The sequence below is a fragment of the Castor canadensis genome, chromosome 1, assembly GCF_047511655.1.
Source record: "Castor canadensis chromosome 1, mCasCan1.hap1v2, whole genome shotgun sequence".
In the NCBI taxonomy this organism is placed as follows: Eukaryota; Metazoa; Chordata; class Mammalia; order Rodentia; family Castoridae; genus Castor; species Castor canadensis.
In genome coordinates this window covers 27,701,781-27,722,737 of record NC_133386.1, presented here as the reverse complement: position 1 = coordinate 27,722,737, position 20,957 = coordinate 27,701,781, and the positions used below count along the sequence as shown (strand labels likewise).

The 20,957-nt window shown below is 37.1% G+C and overlaps 1 protein-coding gene across 9 annotated transcripts in view; it reads right to left on the bottom strand.

Annotated features, from left to right (window-relative positions):
* Bclaf1 (BCL2 associated transcription factor 1) overlaps window positions 1-20,046 on the bottom strand; it is a 31,863-nt gene extending 11,817 nt beyond the window's left edge. For 3 of the 9 annotated variants that reach the window (XR_012448049.1, XM_074073801.1, XM_074073838.1), the window contains exons 1-8: window positions 19,893-20,046; window positions 14,740-14,829; window positions 8,877-8,990; window positions 7,028-7,936; window positions 5,240-5,905; window positions 4,950-5,119; window positions 2,614-2,719; window positions 1,514-1,598 (exon numbers count right to left, since the gene is read on the bottom strand). Coding sequence is in view for 7 of the 9 variants with exons in the window: in XM_074073801.1 (XP_073929902.1) it covers window positions 1,514-1,598; window positions 2,614-2,719; window positions 4,950-5,119; window positions 5,240-5,905; window positions 7,028-7,936; window positions 8,877-8,980 (2,040 nt within the window). In the remaining 2 variants the exon portion in view is untranslated. Of the gene's footprint in view, window positions 1-1,513; window positions 1,599-2,613; window positions 2,720-4,949; window positions 5,120-5,239; window positions 5,906-7,027; window positions 7,937-8,876; window positions 8,991-14,739; window positions 14,830-19,370; window positions 19,521-19,892 lie in introns of those variants that run through there. The other 6 variants (XR_012448050.1, XM_074073821.1, XM_074073845.1 and 3 more) reach the window with 4 other exon arrangements.
* Between the last annotated feature and the right edge of the window lie 911 nt (window positions 20,047-20,957).

The following is a 20,957-nucleotide window of genomic DNA, read 5'->3' as shown; positions in this document are numbered from 1 at the left end:
CTAGCTATAATATTCATAAGCATTCATAAGATTTAAAGTGTGTGTTATACACACACACACACACACCTCTAAGTGGTAAGAACTACTCACCTATTTGCTCCTAGGGTAACAAGAAAAACAATCTACACAAAAACTTCCTATTTACCTAGGTATTTCCAAGTCCACAAGAAGCAAAATGTAAGTGAACCACTTTGCAAATTGCATACACCCACACACACAAACTTCATACATTTTAATTATTCATTCAGATAAATGAAGAAAAAAATGCATATCACATGTTCATCTATCAGTTACCATCTATCAGTTATCTTCCAGATCAAAATCTGGTCTGAGTAATGAAAGGAAAAATACTTACTGTCAGAGAATGAGAACAGACTAAAAGTATTTAAGCAACACTGAACACAAGGTATTAAAGTTAAAAGGAAAAAAAAAATTCACTTCTCAAAGTCTGTTCTTCCAAAATCAGTGTCATATACAGAGATAAACTCTAAATTCCAACAATTATTAAGTTGCCCTACTAAAAATTTGTATACTACCACTGTTCCAAAACAACTCTTAGGGCTGGGACTATGGCTCAAGAGGTAAAGTGCCTGCCTAGCAAGCACAACTCCCTGAATTCAACTCTGGTACCACCAAAAAAAAAAACAACAAACACAAACAAACAAAAAAAAAAACAGTTTTTAGTAATAAAAGTACCAATATTTCAAAACAGCCCAATTATCCTGCAAAACAGATGTATTCTTTATTCTTTTAACTATGAAAGTGACAGCTAAAGATGTTTCTTTACAAATATAATCCACACAGTATTTTCTGGCAACAAGCAGCACTTTCAAAAGCTCTCTAATCTTTCCAAAACAATAGTTGTTTCCTTTCTACAATTTCTGCACTTTCACTACTAGAAACTTTATGGCCTGTTACATAAGCTATGTCAACTCTGAATTACCAGACCATCAAGGTACCCTTAACCACTGAATTCCATTCTCACTAAGCCCTTTACCCACACCTCCCCCATGACTAATCTTTTACAGGTTCCTTTAAGTTTAAAAGGCATTTCCCAAATCCACATTTATTCCATAGTGACAGTTTGTGTTCCAAAGGTTCACTAGTAAATCAGTTCTTAGATTGTGTATTTCTTAATCCACATCAAAAAAGCCCAAACAGCATGGGAATAACTTGTTATCTGTGGAGTCTAAAGACATTACTTTAGTGTCACACAAATTCTGGCTCGCTCATCTCATAATTTCTATCTTTGCTCTTACAATCTTTGTTTACCCACTGATTCTTTAGCTTTTCTTAGGACTAATGTTTTCCTTTTCAAAAAGTACTCTTGATTTAATTTAAGATACTTTAGTATCAGCTTAACTTCTTCTAGGAAGAAACAATATTCAACAAAGAAGTTAGAATTAGAATATACCTATAAACATCCTGCCATAAGAAAACAGTATTTAGTACAATATAGTAACTAAAAGCCCAACTTCACATTAAAAAAAAAAAAGTGCAATAGAAAGCATACCTTCTGATTTTCTTCTTTAAAAACCCTCTCTTCCCCTGCTAAACGGGTATGCTTCCTCAGGGCGCTTGGAGAGATGTCAATTCTCCTTAATGTAAAATAAAGCATATTTGTAATCACATTATTAATTTTCTGGCTCAAAAGAATACACAGTACCACCCCTTGGTGTGAGAGACACTAGACAATTACTTCTCCCAATCAACTAATTTATCACAGTAAATCTATTAATCTAGTTCCTAACAGACAAGAAATACGAAATTATCCACTAAGAATGAATTAAAATGCTTTAGGTAGACTTTTATATATAAATGTATGATTATCTTTTAAAACACCAAGCTTATTTTAATCGTGAAAAATAGAAAAATGTTTTGATTGAATATTATCATTTTAAGTTATCAATCAACATGCTATTCTAACATCAATAACCTCAATAACCACATATGAAAGACTACTGGCTCCTAAAATGATTCCTTGTATTTTTCATATTCAATGGGTCTGGTTTTTTTTCTATGCCTTTCCTTTATAAGCTAGTATCAGGTAAAACCTCCTAGTGTTTCTTCAACAGTCACCACCAAAATCACATATATCAAGTACTAAACACTGAGTTAGGCACGATGCTGCAAAGTAGACATCATCCTTATTCTCTAAATGGAAAGCTCATGTCCAGGTTAATTTGTTCCTCACAATGCAATGGTGTGACAGAGCCAGGACTACAACACAACTGTCAGACATCAACATTCATGCTGTTTTCATGAAAATCTGTTCTATCTCTCACCAAGCATTTTTATTTCACAAACTTTCTGGTAGTAAATTCAAAGGTTACTCTAGGTATCCACCCCTTCAAAAAAAAAAAGAACTGACAAATAATATTTAAATTTCACAACAAAGAGTGTTAGTATTTTACGTTCTACCAGATTTAAACCAAGTAAACTGAAAATCAAAAAAGAGTAAATTATAAAATTTTCAAGACTTTAAAGTATATTTATTCAACAAACAAATGAGGGAGAAGACCAGTTTTGTATCATGATGACAGCATACTTCTTGCATAATCTTCTTTGAACAGTGCCTTCCAATCAAAAAATTTTTGTAAGTAAATCTAGTACCTGTGTATCTCAGGGCTCTTTTGCCGGGTACTATGTTCTTCAGTGGCTTTCTGATAGGAAGTAAACCGCTCGTTCAGGGTTACTGCAGCTGACTTGAAGTATTGCTCTGTTGATTTAGGAGAAATACTGCCGAATTAGGAAATTTTACTTTAAAAATGGAATTTTATTTGTGACAGGAAGTGCATGGAGCAGGTGAAAAGAAAAAACACTCAAGAAACCTAACCGAAGAGAACCAAACGTTCCAAAAACCTCCTACTTTTCAACTTCCTATATGTATCCCAACAAGTGAAAAGTTCCTCACAAGTCCCTGTCAATACTACATATAATCCAAGAACAAATAGTAGATTAAATTGAGTCTAAGTCCATTCTAATGCACTACTTCCTCAAAGAGAACAAAAAGGAACAGCAATGCATGACGTCCTCACATCTTTCTAACTGATGAATCAATGTATTTTAAGTAATGATTTACAAAGAAAAACAAAAATAAGGAAATTAACTAGCTTGAGTAAATTAATAAAATTATTTTAAGAATTATGTTAACATCAACAGAAATGGCTTTACAAAAAAAAATAAACACTGCCATTTAATTGGGAAAATATTTTTAAATCAATATACACTCACTAATTACTCCAAAACTCTGGCATATTGGCAAACCTGACATCACATTTGGTATCCTTGTTTTTCTTTAAACAATCTTTTAATTAGTAATATCAATAACTGATTAACTTTTAAACCAGTTCAAAATATGCTGTAAATGTAAAATAGACGTATATATGAAATGTTACATTATGAAGCAAGCTATCTGCTTAACAGGTCAACATACATCTGTGTCAACTTACCGCCCAATATCCAGCACATGTCTCATAACCAATCATTAAAACTTGAAATGGCCACTACAAGGGTAGTGCCTCAATCATAATTCCATGAAACCCAGGAATTTGAGCTAGCAACTCAGTTTTTATGCCATTTTTGCCAGGAAGACAGAAGATTCAACTTTGCCTGTATCTTTCAACAGCTATTTTACTTTGAAACATGGATTTTGCCATTTCAAAACATATTCCAGGACCTAGTTACAATGAAAAAGAAAACATCACTGGGCATTTTCAGCTCTATATAAAGTAAGAGCTGTTCAGATCGGTTGCACAACACCAATTATGAAACATAACTACAGTTCTTTTTTTTAAAAAAAGGAAAAAAGAAAAGGAAAAAGGAAAAAATTCATCAAAATCTGATTTCAAAATTCAACAACTGTAAAATGTGGAGATAGATCAAAAAAAGATGAAAAAAGAAAAAATGTTAATGTTTCATATTTAGGTACCACAATAATATGGTCAAACTGGTTCACAAACTTACTTATAACCAAATATCAAAACTCTTTAGATACCATGTTTTAAGTAATTCCAGCCAAAAAGAAATTCATTATCTATGGTTTTGAAATAAAGTGCATAAGGAACTGCTAAGTGACAAACGTCAGCTATTGAATTGTTCTCATAACAAACTTTTTAAAAAAGGCTTTTAAGACCAACAGCCATGGCGGTTTCTAGAAGAGAACCTGTTAAACACAAAAACAAAGTAACAAACAACAAAAACAAAACTTAACCTAATTGCCCAAAAAAATTAAAACCTAAAACCTTTGAATACTCTAACCATGAAACTAAAATTACATACTGGTGAAAATACAGTCGTATTACTTTAGTTGGAAAAAACACCCTGATATTTAGGTCTTAAAAGAAGTATCCTATACAGTCACTACTCATGTGAATCACTATCTAAATAATATGCTCGAAAATTTCTTGAACTTTTAGTCCTTTAAAAATCCTAATAATTTTCTCCTGGTTTATCATCTTAAAAAAAATTATTACAAAGAATAGCACAGAAAGATAGAAAGTTAATACTATTTTTCCAGAGGTTTCAGATTTCTTTAAAAATTAAACAGAAAATCTTAATAAACAACAGTAACAATTTCCTCACATTGTTACGAATCTATGCCAACAGTACATTATCACAGCTCATAATCATGAAGTACTGTGCTCTTCAAATACAACATGACACATTTTAAAGACTTTCAGGACTGAACAAATTGACATCTTCTTTTAATATGATACAAATTTTTTTAATGTTTTATCTTTAGCATTCTGGCCAATTCTTAAGTATCTTCATGAATCTCAACACTAGCAAGACTTACATTCTTCCGTGAAACTTCTTCCAAATTTTTAACAGAATAATGCATACCTACTATCCCTGGGGAATACCAAGTATTAAGAATAAGCATAACTACTCATTTTATTTGCAAGCAAGAGAAGTTTAGTTAATGATACTAAGCACAATAAGCATACCTTTAACATGATGAACCAAGGACACAATGTGTTGTATAAATGACTCTGAAGTGCTTTTGCTGGCCTGAGGCAACTTAATGTGGTCAAAGATGGATCGGAATTCTTGCTCCTTCTTGACGGAATGGACAAGTGTACTAGCAAGTAGCCTGTCTTTAGTCAAGGAAGCAGGTCTGGAATATATAAATAAACACACACACAAAATACACCATTGGTTTTCATTTGAAAGTTGATGTTCAGAAAATAAGCTTTCTAGCCATAGATTTACTTACTGGGCATTAATGTGGAATTACCTGTTAGAATCATCAAGAGGAACAGGTGCCATTTTGAGTTTGACTTCCGGACGATGAGAATCACTGGCTATCATTTTGATTCTAAGTGGACTCTCCTCTCTGAAGGTAGTCTTTTCTCGTGCATCCGGATTCTTGTGTAGAGGGGGACTGTAATCAAAGAGGTCTTTGAGCTTTTCAGACTTTACCTGCTCAGGTGACTGAGTTTCTTTCTTTACTGTTATTCTTTCAGAACTTTTGTCTTCTTCCTTGTGCTTATCTTTTGCAGTGCTAGGCCTTTCCACTATGTATCCAGTCTCTTTAAGTTTGTAATTTTTTTCTTCTCTAAATCCATCACTTTCTCTATTGCCTTTCAGCGAAACTTTGGACTTGTACTTGGGTCCTTCCTCCTCAGTATTCCGATGAGACGTAGTAGCAAAATTTTTACCCTGATCTGCAAGGACTGACTTCCTAAACTGTCTATAATCCTCTGTCTCCTCTGTGTCATCCCCTTCTGAATCATTAAACTTTTGTTTTCCAGACTCTTTATCACTGAAGTAATCTAGAACTTCCTGATCTTCCCATTCTCCCTCTGCCCTCCCTTTCTCTGATCCTTTTTCCTTTGGAGCCTCTTTATCCCTGGTATTACCCCTATCAAGCAGGAATACTCTAGACTCTTCATCTGTGAACCTGTGAATAAGCAAAGAAGAGGATAGTAACTCTGGATTGCATTCATTGTAATCACCTGCATACTATAATGTATTATCCACTACCACAGGACCAGAAATGAGAGAAAATAACCTTAATGAAAGTGTTTTTTCAGATTCTACTTTTAAAAATTTTTTTAAATCCATATGAAAATTATGAACTTTCAAAATAAATTCATTATACATGAAATTTAGAAATAAAGTCATCCTCAAAACTCACTCTATTTAGCTGACAATTCTATAGTAAAAATCCAAATTTCTAGAGATGCTCTGATATATAACACAGCCTAAATGTTACTTCTGAGGCTAAAAGTCACTAATAGACTGTATAACCATCCATTAGAATCCTGCTTAGAATTATACTTAGTCTCAGACTATTTCACTTCTCAAGTGTCAACATAAATGAGCTCACACAAGTGGACTTTCGTAATGTTACTTAATACTCTTTTTCTGAATCACAAAACATTTCAATATAAATTTTGTTCTAGAAAATATTAAGAGGAATCATTCCAATAAAAAAAATTAATTCTAGGTTGCACAGTACTATACCATCAACAACATGCTTGTATTTCTTCACTTTAGGTCAATCATACAAGATTAGCATTGTTTGTTAGCAACTCTCTGCAATACTAGAAGTCAGAACTTAAAGTAACCATTTAAATGCCACTTGAGTCAGTGAGAAACACAATCATTTCAAAGTCAGGCAGAATTTATTAAATATTGACAAGATGGACTGTTTACGATACCACACAAGATGTACATTCTGTATATCACACTAATAAAGGGAAAAAAGCTTCCAATAATCTAACACAAAATTAACTTCTGTAAGTACTTATGGTTTTTAATATGAATCATAAGTTATGCTTTATGCTATTCAATTTCTCATTATTTGTAATTGTTAACTCTGGACTGACTAAAAATGGAAAACTAAAAGGAGGAATATGAATTACTAGAACACTTTATCTTTCAAAGTTTATCCTCAGTAAAAACAATTTAGAATCATCCCATAAAGTAGGAAGTAATGAGTAAAAACAGCTAAATAGCATCATGATGCTATTTTTGAACTATTCATATTACAGCCTAAATTCCCTACTTTAGTTCTTACCTTTTTAAGAACTTTCCAGTCTTTGCAGTTTCCTGATCTCCTCCATCAGGATAAAATGAGGAGCGTCCCCTAGACTCATCTCTCGGAGCATTCTGTGGTGTGATTGTCTTTGCAGGACTTCTTCGTGAAGGAATATGATGAATTGGACTATTCTGGGAAGGACTATACCGACTAGATCCATTTCCAACAGAACCAGACCCAGATCTTTCAGGACTATGCTGAATGGAATGTGAATGCTGAGAGGGGGTATTTTTTGCAGAGTGGACTGTACTAAGCATGGGGGCATCTGAACAAGATGAACTCTGACTAGGTGGTGTAGCAATAGGTGAAGGACTATGAGGTGATCTGGGACTATTATCATAAGCTGAAAGGCCAGGCCAAATATCACCAGATGTTGCTGATTTATTAAACTCATCAATAGATTCAGATGGATCATGTTCAAATGTATCTTTTGGTTCCTCCTGTGATTTATTTTTCAAAGGACTCTCTTCTTGAGGTTCCCCTTCAGCTTTTTTGGTTTGTTTTTCCTGAGACCCTCGTCTTTTAGAGACAGGAGATTTGCTATAGGGGGATGAAGAACGAGATGATGATGATCTTGGAGACCTAGAAGATCTGTATGACCGACGAGATCTGCTTCGGGATCTTTGAGAAGAAACAGATCTTCTTTTTGGACTCCGGGAACGTGAACGACCCCGTCTAGGACTCCTAGAGTGCCTTCTATTCCAGACAGGTCTATAACCACCTCGATGGTATCTACCTCCTCCTCCTTGATAATAACCTCTACCCCTTCCTCTGTACCCATAAGGTCGTCTCATTCCTCTATTATTTCTGTAATCTCGACGATAATCTCTAGAATAAATACGATCTCTACTACGAGATCTTGAGTACGTCCTGGAACGAGACCTAGAACTAAAAATGAAATAAATATCAATGTGAGAAAAATAAAGCATTTCCTCTACCACTCTAAATACATCTGGTTGAATATAACATCAATTTTCAAAGATAAAACTGTATATTTTAAAACTTCATTTGTAGAAAAGTTTACTATTTCTCATTTAAAAAATAAAAACTTCACTTCTGAGGCAAATATTAAGACTAAATTAAATGCCCAAGGAAAGAATACACAAAAAATGGGTGAAGGGGATAGATACCAACACATCCAACCATAAAATGTATTAGCAAACTACAGTACATCTAAGCTGGCCCTTAAAGTGAGACTGTAAAACAAAATTGGAATGGTGTATCATGTATTTTAAATAAGGAAAAAGTTTACACAGTATCAAATAGTGAAATGCCACTGGTATTCAGCAAAGTTAGGCCTAGAAAATAAATGCAGAAAAATCATAAACTAGAATTCTCAAAGAAATTATAGCCACTCTTATTTTTAACGTGTGGCTTTTTGTGCTAGGCATGTATTACTATTAAAGAAAAACAACCATAGTTAATCATTTTTCAATTAAAAAATGCAATTATTCTTTAAAAAATAAGCAGTGAAAGCTATTGGACAATACACAGAGATTGTTCAATGCCAAATTAATTCTTACACATCATCAATTCATCTCTTAACATTATAGAAAATGCAAAGAAATCCATATTAACATAATATAGTAAGAATCTCAGATCTGGAGTCAGACTCATTAGACTCAAAACCAAGCTCTGCCATTTACTAGGTTGCAACTTGGGACAATTTCCAATTTCTCCAGCTCTAAAATGAGTGTAACAATAAATACATTTCACAAGGTTCTTTGGGAATGAAATATTAGTGGTTTTATCATTATATCTGTATATAGCCAATAATCTATTCGCTGATAAGCATTATCATTAAAGAATTAAAGGCACATTAATTCACCTGTATCTCTTCTTTCTAGAGTGTGATCTTGATCTTGATCGAGAACTAGACTGTGATCTAGACTTTGATCTTGAAGAATGTGATCTAGAATTGGAGCGACCCATTTCTTTTCTCCTAATCAAATGAAAGAGCAAAGGTTAAAATCAACACAACTGACAAAGTTTCACTTTAAATATTTACTTATTTTTAGATATCAACTGGAACTTAAAAATAATTATCATTCTTTCAAATAAATATTCAGCAACACAGGCTAATTATCCCTGAGTAAACTTTATTTTCATCTGACAGGTACTATAATCTGAAAGCAACAAAACATTTCAAACCAAGATTTGTGTTGGGCATGTTATTTCATGCCCAACACAAATATCTCTCTTGTAAAACAGAAATTATATTAAGAGTACCAGAGATAGGAAACCTGAAACAAAGAAAATGTAAGTGGCACAATACTAAAAAAAAAAAAAATAAGCCTATCAAACTGTCGTCATACTGCTTTATGGCCTTCACATGGAACTAAATTGACCATTCCATATATACAATACTGCTTTGAGTGGAACTGGACAGTTTCCCAGTAGAATAAAGGCCACTAAGTCTCAAAACACCTGGAGCTAGTTCTAGTTCACTATGTAGCTTGCTGGCAAGATGAACAAGGATAAATGATAAAGGAACAAGAGATTACTACATGAAATAGACAAAAACGAGCAAAACCAAAACCCCTCAGGCACCAGCATTTTAACTTTTCTAAACACTTGTTTATGTGATGCTATAATTAGACCTCAATGGTTACTGAAATCACTTAAGTCAGTACTGATTTATGAAATTTACTCTTCACAAAATTAAAATAACTTAAAAATATATGGCAAATAATTCCATGTGTACACCAAAAATCACATTTTTAACTTTTTAGTGATTTTTAAGACTAGACAGTCTTAGGCTCTTATTATTCTTGCCATATGCACTCAGAGAGAGGTTTGGCATATTGATCTTCAACGAGTGGAAAATCCCCATCACATTTAATTCCCCAAAAACTTTACAAATAGCATGCTGTTGACCAGAATCCTTACATACAACATAATCAACACATACATTGTAGTGATATATAGATACTATTAAAAGTATGCAGGGGCAGGAAAGAGAAATGACCCAAACAATATATGCATATGTGAATAAATGAATTAAAAAACAATAAAAACAAAATAAAATAATGCAATACAAAATTCACTGGAGAAACAAAATGCTTACAAGAGGATGATAGCATCACAAGGTATGCATTTTAAGTTAACAGCACAACACTTGAGTTTACCACAAAATGAAGCTGGTTATGAAATTATTATAGTAGTACCATATGAACTAGTGAGTTTCATGCAGCTATGGTTTAATTCTGCATTCATTAGTTTATTATATTTTTGAATTAGTATACATTGGTATTACAGGGAGTTTTGTGTATTAATTCCATGTATGCCTACAGTGTACTTTAAACAGGTTCATCTATTATATTCCGATTTTCCTCTTCCTCCTTCCTCCCTTTCAAACAATGTTTGGTGGGTTTCATTATAATGTCTTCATATATTGGGAGGGGGGAGATGAAGCAAGAGGGAGAGAGAGAATACTTCAATCTTCTCAGTATCTTTTCCTTTCCCCTCCCCTTCAGTCCCTCCTCCAATCTGTCCCTAGTTCAATTTCATGTCATACTATCATCATCATTTTAGTTCTAGGTCCTACAAATGAGCAAGAAAATGTGATATTTGGCTTTGTGAGCTTGGCTTATGTCACTCAACTCAATCTCCATACCTCACTCAACTCAATCTCAAGGTCTATCCATTTTTCCGCAAATTACATAATTTCCTAATGCTGCACCTTTACATTTGTTTTCATTTCTCTCAACTACAAATGGAACCATGGAGCATCTGTAAGGTGTGTTAAGTTTTAACTTTTTATGATAGATTTGTGTATATTCCATACTGGTAAAGATTATCTAGCTATCTTTTATGCCTTCATTACATACTTAGCCTTTTTCTATTATTTTTTCGATTACTTCTAGGCTATATGGTTTGTCTATCACAAATCTCTATAACCATCCACGTAAAGTGGATCCGCCAAATTCAAAGCTGTGCTGTTCAAGGGTCAACTGTGAACTAGTTCCAAATTTCTGCTAACTTAGTACTCAAAGTAATTAATTCCATAAAAATAAACTGACTAAACTAAGTTAGTCACATTTCTTCTACAACTAAGCTTTTCTTTCCCCTTTGCAGGACTAGGGATTGAATTCAAGGTTTCACACTTGCTAAGCAAGTACTCTACCACATGAATCACACCCCCAGTCCACAATTAAACATTTTTAAAGGCATTTATTTTACCTAATTAGTTTTTGGTTATAAAATAGTAATTGGCAGTACTAAGATGAGTATAGAACAGTAACAATATAGAACACAAGTATATGTTAATGAACAAATGACTACCTTTTTCTCCTTTCATCTCAATCTCAAGTAAACAAGAAAACATAAAGATAAAAGTAAGAAAATAGGTTCAGGGTTCAAAAAGGTAGAAGAGTAAAAATACCTATGAAACAAATTCAACAGGGTGATCTACTACCCCATAGAACACAAGACAAATCTGGCTTAGCAAATTATGTGATTTTGACAATGTAAGGAAATGGTAAAAATCACAATTACAAACCAGATATGGTAGCAGACACATATAATACCAGCATTTAGGAAACTGAGGCAAGATGATCACTACTTTGAGGCCAGCCTGAGATATACAGCAAGACTGGCTAAAGAAAATTTACTGCCTGCAACATTTTAGTGCTATTTGATTTCAAAATACCGCCCTTCTCAAACCTGTGAATAATTTTGGAAATCCCAGTAACAAAGCAAGATCTGTTTTCCTGGTATTGATCAGTAAGTAAAGAAACACTTTCAATTTGTAGGTTCTGCACTATGCACGTATCTCTAGAATCTCTAATCCTAGTTCTTCACGGTTTTTTTTCTATTAAGTGATTCAGGAATTTTATAGGCTTTTCCAGTCCAAAACACAAGATCAATAACAGAGTCTTGATTAAGAGAATAAAGTCTCTCAAGACTGCAGTCTACTCAACCATGTACTTTTTTAACAACGTATGAACAGTGTTACATATGGAACCATTAGTTATGGACTATTCGTTATACTGAAAACTTGGGTAAGGCAAGGACAACATCCCTTGTCTTATTCGTTCAAATGATACAGCACCAGGATATAGCACAGCTCGTGAGTTAAATTCAGCAGGTATTTCATATCTGTTAGATGTATTCCCCAGAACCTATATTTTTCTAAAGCAACAAGTTTATTATTTTGGGGAAGGAACAGGTGGTACCGGGTTTAAACTCAGGGCCTTAATATTGCTAAGCACTCTACCCCTTGAGCCACTTCACCAGCCCCTAAACAAGTTTATTTTCAGGTTAGGTTCTTTTTTGTCCTCATTTTTTTGTTGTTTTGTTTTGTTAAGTATCAAACCCAGGGCCTTGTACATTCTAGGCAAGTATTCCGCCACCAAGCTACATCCCAAACCTTTGCTCTGTCTTTAAATACACACCTCAAACTTCAAAATAAGTGATAAGAAAGCATACCTATCTAATAGTTGTTAGTCCAAAAGAAACTTGGATTGATATGGTTCTTCTCTCCTTCTACAAAATACACTTGGGTAAAGGACGCTAAATACATGGCTTGATGCATTCAAATCTAGGCACAGTTACAGGGAACTAAATGAATTAATAAATGTACTACAATGTTTGACACATAAGTAAGCAATTAATTTTAATGACCTTAGCACCAAAGTATAGGAAATACAGTTAGGGTATGGAACTCCTCTTGAAATGGCTTGGTGACTATACCAAGATTAACTCAAAATGGATCAAGGATCTTAATATCAGACCCCAAACTCTTAAGTTGATACAAGAAAGAGTAGGAAATACTCTGGAGTTAGTAGGTATAGGTAAGAACTTTCTCAATGAAACCCCAGCAGCACAGCAACTAAGAGATAGCATAGATAAATGGGACCTCATAAAACTAAAAAGCTTCTGTTCATCAAAAGAAATGGTCTCTAAACTGAAGAGAACACCCACAGAGTGGGAGAAAATATTTGCCAACTATACATCAGACAAAGGACTGATAACCAGAATATACAGGGAACTTAAAAAACTAAATTCTCCCAAAACTAATGAACCAATAAAGAAATGGGCACGTGAACTAAACAGAACTTTCTCAAAAGAAGAAATTCAAATGGCCAGAAAACACATGAAAAAATGCTCACCATCTCTAGCAATAAAGGAAATGCAAATTAAAACCACGCTAAGATTCCACCTCACCCCTGTTAGAATAGCCATCATCAGCAACACCACCACCAACAGGTGTTGGCGAGGATGTGGGGAAAAAGGAACCCTCTTACACTGCTGGTGGGAATGTAGACTAGTACAACCACTCTGGAAAAAAATTTGGAGGCTACTTAAAAAGCTGGACATCGATCTACCATTTGATCCAGCAATGGCACTCTTGGGGATATACCCAAAAGACTGTTACTCCAGAGGCACCTGCACATCCATGTTTATTGCGGCACTATTCACAATAGCCAAGTTATGGAAACAGCCAAGATGCCCCAGCACTGACGAATGGATTAAGAAAATGTGGTATCTATACACAATGGAATTTTATGCAGCCATGAAGAAGAACAAAATGTTATCATTCGCTGGTAAATGGATGGAATTGGAGAACATCATTCTGAGTGAGGTTAGCCTGGCTCAAAAGACCAAAAATCATATGTTCTCCCTCATATGTGGACATTAGATCAAGGGCAAACACAACAAGGGGATTAGACTATGAGCACATGATAAAAGCGAGAGCACACAAGGGAGGGGTGAGGATAGGTAAGACACCTAAAAAACTAGCTAGCATTTGTTGCCCTTAACGCAGAGAAACTAAAGCAGATACCTTAAAGCAACTGAGGCCAATAGGAAAAGGGGAACAGGTACTAGAGAAAAGGTTAGATCAAAAAGAATTAACCTAGAAGGTAACACCCACGCACAGGAAATCAATGTGAGTCAATGCCCTGTATAGCTATCCTTATCTCAACCAGCAAAAACCCTTGTTCCTTCCTATTATTGCTTATACTCTCTCTACAACAAAATTAGAAATAAGGGCAAAATAGTTTCTGCTGGGTATTGGGGGGGGGGAGAGGGAGGGGGTGGAGTGGGTGGTGAGGGAGGGGGTGGGGGCAGGGGGGAGAAATGAACCAAGCCTTGTATGCACATATGAATAATAAAAGAAAAATGAAAAAAAAAAAAAAAAAGAAATGGCTTGGTGTGTTCTGAGTCTTTCAGAAAAGTTCTCAGCAGTGGAAAAAGCAAACACCAACCTAGAAGCAGGAGAGATGAAAAGCATCTTTTTTCCTAAAAACTTAAAGTCTAACTTCATACACGGTTTAAACACACACATACACACACACAAATTCAGACAGCATCACTATTTTGGCGGTACTGGGGTTTGAACTGAGGGCCTTAAAACCAAAAGAGAGGAAGTAAAGTTAGGTTATGGAACCCCTCATGTAAGCATTACAGAAGATAGTTAGGTAGTGTCTTGGGCCAAGCATGATGGCACAGGCCCAAGGCTTGCTACGCCAGCACTCTACTATTTGAACCACACCCCAACTCTTTTTGCTTTCATTTTATTTTTAAGGTAGGGTCTTGACTTTGCCCTGGAGCTGGTCTGGTACCTGGATCCTCCCATTCTGTCTCTTAGACCATGTCATTTTTAGCCTCTAGATCTGGATTATTAGTTCAGCAGTCACATTTTCTCAAAGTCAAAACTGAAAACTAAGAAAATAAATGCTAGTTACCTTGGGCTTTATGCAGGATCCAGAAGTCAGTGAAGTCTTTGAGATACTATAAAATTCTTCTTTAAGAGACTGTTCTGAGAAATCAAATTCCTAGCAAAATCAAAAAATAAGTTGTTTGTGGTAAATTAAATATGAACTATTTGTAATACATATATTGGTCAAGGCAATAAATAAAGGTACTTGGCATTCCAGGGAAGGGGAAACTGATTTAGGAAACAGTGAATTTTTAACCATAAAACATTTAACTAAGCTGGGCTGGGTGGAACAATGCTTTAATCCCAGCACTTGCAAGGCTAAGCAAGAGAATCAAGAAATGAAGGCCACGAGTCTTTACTCCAAGTTCCTGCCTGGGGAGCAAGAAATATTTCTTCCTTTTTTCTCATTTCTCTCCACTTTCATCCTGTTACAGTAAACATTCCTTTCCTAATTTAAAAACTAAAAAAAAAGGACTCAATGTCACACTGAGCTATTCAATAACACCAAAAAAATTTTTTTTACCTTTTTATTCACAATGCAGCAGTGCATCACGTCACTGACAGCAAGGTAACTTTTTGACTTAGGTACCTGAATTCTAATTTTAGCAATTTGGGCTTTAGAAAAGAGAAGATATGCTGTTATCAGAAATTCCAAAGTAGTTAACAATGCTATATTGGCATATGAAACTATATCATGTAACCTGGAGTTAATATTCATTAACACTATAATGTATAAAATGTGAGCTTAATGTTCTTATTCTCTCGACACTTCTTACGTGGTTCGGTTTCATCTAAAACTTTTAAAATTCCTAACAGCGTCCCACTAACGCTAAACTATATGCCTAAAACTATTTTCATATACATACATTCAAGTAATAACAATAAAACAAGTATCTGTTGAGAGACAGTATCTGTCCTGTGCTAATTAACCATTACTATGTAAATAAATTTGGTTCAAAATATTAAGCAGTTATCAATAGTGAAAAGGTTAGCTTTGTGTATTTAGTGATTACCGCTTATATGCAAAACACTCACAAGAGCAGAAATTAACCTAAGGAATACAAGAATGATATACACTAACACTCAAAAAATTCACAAACAAGCTTACATGACTCAAATATGTATTAAAAGTAAAATATGTACTTTACCAAGTAATGATCCATTTTTTAAATGCAATAATATTGGAAATACAAAAAAGAAATGTTAAGATTACACTGGTGAATCAAGAATAGCATCCCCTAAATAACCATGAGCCTCTAACTGGGAAGATTAGGAGACTTAAGGTTCAGACTAGAAAGGAGAAGGTAGGAACCTAGTAATTACAGATAACATACTGAAACAAAAAAAGCTTGGATACAGAAATAAAAAAGACTCCTCTAAAGTCCTTTTTATTTTTGGGAGTCAAAAAACCCCAAATGAGCTGAGAAAGAAACTAATCTTCTAAATGTTACTGTTATGAAACTTTATTCTGACCTGTAAATCATTTTCACTGAGTTCACTGCTGAAAATAAAACAAGAATTGTTTTAGCTAGTACTTCCTCACAACATTTCCAAAAAAGTTAGTATCACTTCTACAGTCAGAGAAAAATCAACTGCCAAGTCTCTCTCATACTCCAAGTCATCATTTTTTGAAGTTCCAAGAAAATATACACTAGAAGTAGAAAAGAGAGGAAGGACTGTAGCCTGTTGGGACCAGTGGCTACATGTTCTTGCTCACAATCTACAAATACATCCAAGTATCTGAACCAACAACTCAAATGTGACATACAACAATCAGCAACAACTATTAATGGTTCACCTATTTTTAAAATAACAGTCTGTATACAAATACAAAGTACTATGCTAGCCTATGAAAAACATAATTATACAAAAGGTCCCTGCCCTCCAAAAACCAACTAGAAAGGAACAGTTATCTATCAGCAAAAAATCTCATAGAAAACTAAACATCTAAATATCAACCATGTGCCAAAACTATGCTAAGTGATTTGAAACAAAATCACTTTTAATCCTGCTAATCTCTTGAGTTATACTTGATCCCATCTTTCAAATGAACAGGACTCTGAACTTTCACAATATGTACTATATTCCTATTACATGCCAGGCATTATCATCCCATTCTTGGGAATAAGACATTTTAAGTGAGACTTAAATTCTCTGGGAGCATCTAGTGAGGGCAAGACAGAAGATAAAAAAGAAAACATCAAATAGTGTCAAGTACCACACTGAAGGGGGGGGGGATGAATGTGTGACAACTTAGGTGAGTCTTTGCACCCTCTTTCCCCTCCCCCCCAGTATTGGGGTTTGAACTCAGGGCCTACACCTTGAGGTACTCCATTATCCCTTTTTGTGATGTGTTTCATGAACTATTTGCCCAGGGTGGCTTCAATCCTCCTGGATTTCTACCTCCTAAATAGCTAGAATTACAGTGCCCTCTTTAAAGGCGAAAGAAAAGGAACACTCACTAATCCAGGGCATTATTAAGCATTTATGAAAAACTGCCTAATAAAATAAGCATTTTATTAAGACATTTATACAATAAAATGTGTGGGATTTTCCTTTAAAATACTCCACAAAAGCTAGAGGTGTAGCTCAGTTGGTAAAGTACCAGCTTTGCAAACATGAAGCCCTGAGTTCAAACCCCAGTCCCACCAAAACAAAAAAATCCTCCACAAGAAGGTAAATAATATTGAATAAGATTGGCAAAATTCTGGTAATTATTAAACCTAGATATGAACATGGGATTTCACTACACTGTTTTACTTTGTACTTGAAATTTTCCACAATTACAAGCTTCTAAAAAAGAATTAATCACAATTTTTTAGTTTAGTCCAGCATATTTTTACTTTGCTAAAATAAAGAACATGGAAATGAGAATCAATACCTAAGCTTTCTACCTTTTTTGGCCTTTATGTAAAAAATCAAATAAAATTAATGTGTTTGAAAACTCCAAATTACTACAAGAATGTAGGTTAGTACTGTTATTACATGTCAGTAGCCTGCATTGTTTTCCTGAGGTAATACTGATGACTACTGTCTAAACTGGATGTAATAATTCAACGACAGTCTACCATTTACACTTACTAACCAGAGCTATGTTAGTCTTCCTGATCCCTTATCTAATTTGTTAAACAGTAAGCCACTGAAACTTGCACAACCCAATTCCGCTACAGTTCAAGTAATGATTTCAAATACAGTTTCCGGGAAATCTCAATTCCAACGTACACACAGACCTCAAAGTCTTCTCATCATAGTTAATCTACCCACACTAAGTTGTTCAATAAATTCAACCCAGCTCCGAACCTCTGAGCTCTGAACATCAGTGAGCAGTACTTTGATGGTATTGGAGTTGGAATTTGAACTAGGGCCTTGCACTTAGCTAAGCAAGCATTCTACCACTTGAGCCCCGCCTCCACCTCTAAAGAGCAGTACTGTTCAAAAGTATGTAGCCAATTCTAAAATACTATTGCTCTTTTAAGGCAAGAATCAGTTCTTGGACTAGAGGTGTAGTTCAACTGGTAGAGTACCTCTCCAGCAAGTGCAAGGCCCCGAGTTCAAACCCCAGTACCATCTAAGAATCAGATCTTGCTGAACAAGTCTCCTGAGCCACCATTTTAATTATCTGAATGAAGGGGAACTCCAGTGTTCCTCACAATGTAAGTATCAAATACTTAAAACAAGAGGCTACAAACCACCATTAGACAGGCTTTAGGTCATTTACCCTGAGCTACTTTGGACACATAATTCTTCCCATCAAATTATCCTGGATTAGACAGGCTCCACAAAATGCGAATGAACTGGTAGTTCTTTCCTACGTGAATGTTCCTTAGTGCCTGAACAATAACCTAACTATTCCAATTAGAATTGAATTAGAATAAGAAATCGCATTAAGGATTTTGTTCTGCTTTTTAAAACATGTATGTTTAATAGACGCAACGGCAATTAAGACACAATTCTAAAGCAGCTAATAGTTTTCCATAGTTTTGGCCACACTTCCTTTCTACTTTAGCTTTTTTCAATTTTAAACACTAGAAGATAAAAGTTATCTAGAAAAGTCTTAAAAGTGAACAGAACCAACCTATGGGTTAAAAATGAGGGCAAAAAGCCGGGCACAGTGGTGCACAAACGTAATCCCAGGCAAGATGGCAGGAGCTCAAGGCCAGCCTGGGCTACCCAGGAATAGACCCTGTCTCAAAAAAATAAAAGAAAAAGAAAGGAAGGAGGAAGGAAGACCAAAACACAACAGAGGGCAAACTCACAACCTCAACTCACTACTCTCTCACCCGTCTGCCCCAACCGCGGCCGCAACTCGTGTGAAGACGCGGAACGGGCTCCAGCACTTGCCCAAAGGGGCCGGCTTCGCTCGAGCCCGCGTACGGCAGGGCGAGTCCCGACGCGACCCGCGCACTGAAAGCGCGAGGCAGTACCGACTTCACGAGTCCACAGCACGTTCGCGGCAAAACAGACCGGGTTGCTAGGGGACCAAGATCAGCACTGGAGAAAACTCCCGCGACACCAGGGGCCGCAGGCAGGCTCAAAAGACAGCAGAGCAGGAGCCTAAACCTGGGTAGGGTCAAGTCACAAAAAGGAGGCCTAAAATCGACGGGCCGCCTACCGCGGGGAAGAGATTAAAGACGACGGGAGAGGGGGCCGACCCACCTACTGCACTTTGTTGCAGGTTAATTATTTTATCGAAATCCCAAAAGCCGGAAAGAAAAGGTGGAGGTGGGAGCCCACCAAAGGCGGACGCGAACAGACCCCCACGCTCGGCAGCGCCGCCGAACGCGGGTGAAAGAGAAAGGAGGCAGGGCGCGTGCGCACAGCACTCCGGCGGGCGCGCGCAGGGGTCGGGGCCCAAGAAATGGGGGAAGGGCTGAAGAGGGAGGTTTGCGCACGCGCACGCCAAGGCCGCGCGGCCTCAGGACCTCGAGCCAGGGTTGCAGCCACGCGCGCGCTCCGTTCGCACGGCTCACCTACCCCCACCCCCCCCACCTTTTCAACCCGTGGTGCCTCAAAACCCAGAGGAAAGCTGACGAAAAAACGCACAAATAACGGCGCAACGTCTCCTGGGTTCTCTCACAACCGCCAACCCGTCACCACCCAAAAAAGGAGTTAACGATAATCATCCGTCCTCGGATACCCATGGCCATTTGAGTAACTTAAATGCAGCACAAGGCCTACCTGACACGCCAAAACACGATTCCCGGGATTTATCTCCGTTGTAACTACACAGCGGCCATTTCCCGACTCGAGAACGAGAGGAAAAAAACCATAGATGTAGCTTCGACGCGCTAGCTCGTCTCCGTCACTTCCGATTTGGGGCGTGGCCTCGGGTGCCGCTAAATATCTAGGCAAGCCCCGCCCACCCTTCCGCCCTAAACTGGCTCCCAGGCCGCTATTAAGATATTGCCCTGAGGCTTTCTGGGAAGTCTCGTGGCTGATCTCGCGCGAGGATGTGGCGTCTCTTCCGTCCGGCTGGTAGCGGCAGCCTCCGCTAGGATGGCTGTAGATTAAAAAAGTGGGGTGGGTGTCTCGCTAGTCCTTGAAGGTGCCTGGCTCCGCAGTGGGACTCGCCAGCGTCCCTGCCCTGTTTTGAGCTGACAATCGCCCCTGTGCTCTGCTAGAGTGAGCTTGTCTGGGCCATTCTTCCTGTGGGGTCGGCTCGGAGAAAGTCAAAAACAAAAAGGCAGACTATACACGGCTCCCTCCACCGTGGAGCACCGCGTTTCTTCGCGAGCCCCTAACTGCTTAGCTATTACTTGTGGCGGACGCACTTAGATGGTGAAAAAGGCCACAGTCTAAACCCTTTTCTCAGCGGAATCGACGCCGCGGCAGCGGGCAGTCGTGTCATATGATGCGGGCTTCCTTGCGACAGTGGCCCTGGGGCGTGCGCGAGGTTGGCGTAGGCACAAAAAAGAACACATTTACTGTCGGTGCTGCTCTTGACTCTGCCTCCCCGGGGACTAAGGCCGCTAGGACTTTGCTGTGTTGGGACGTTAAGTACCTTGAGGGACTTAGGAGCCGTCATTAGCAGTCGGCCTTCTGCCGTTTAAGTCCAACATTGGGCCCTGGTGAATTTTAACACGGCGCTTAGGGCGCTCTCTCCTCGGTCCAGTTTACCAGCTCGACTGCGAGTGCCTCGTGGAGCGAACTCTGGGTGAAGTGTGCCATCTGCCTCTCACCCCGACACCACCCTCGGGAGGCGAAGGCTGGGCTTTTAGAAGTAGGTTCAGTGTTGGATATTTT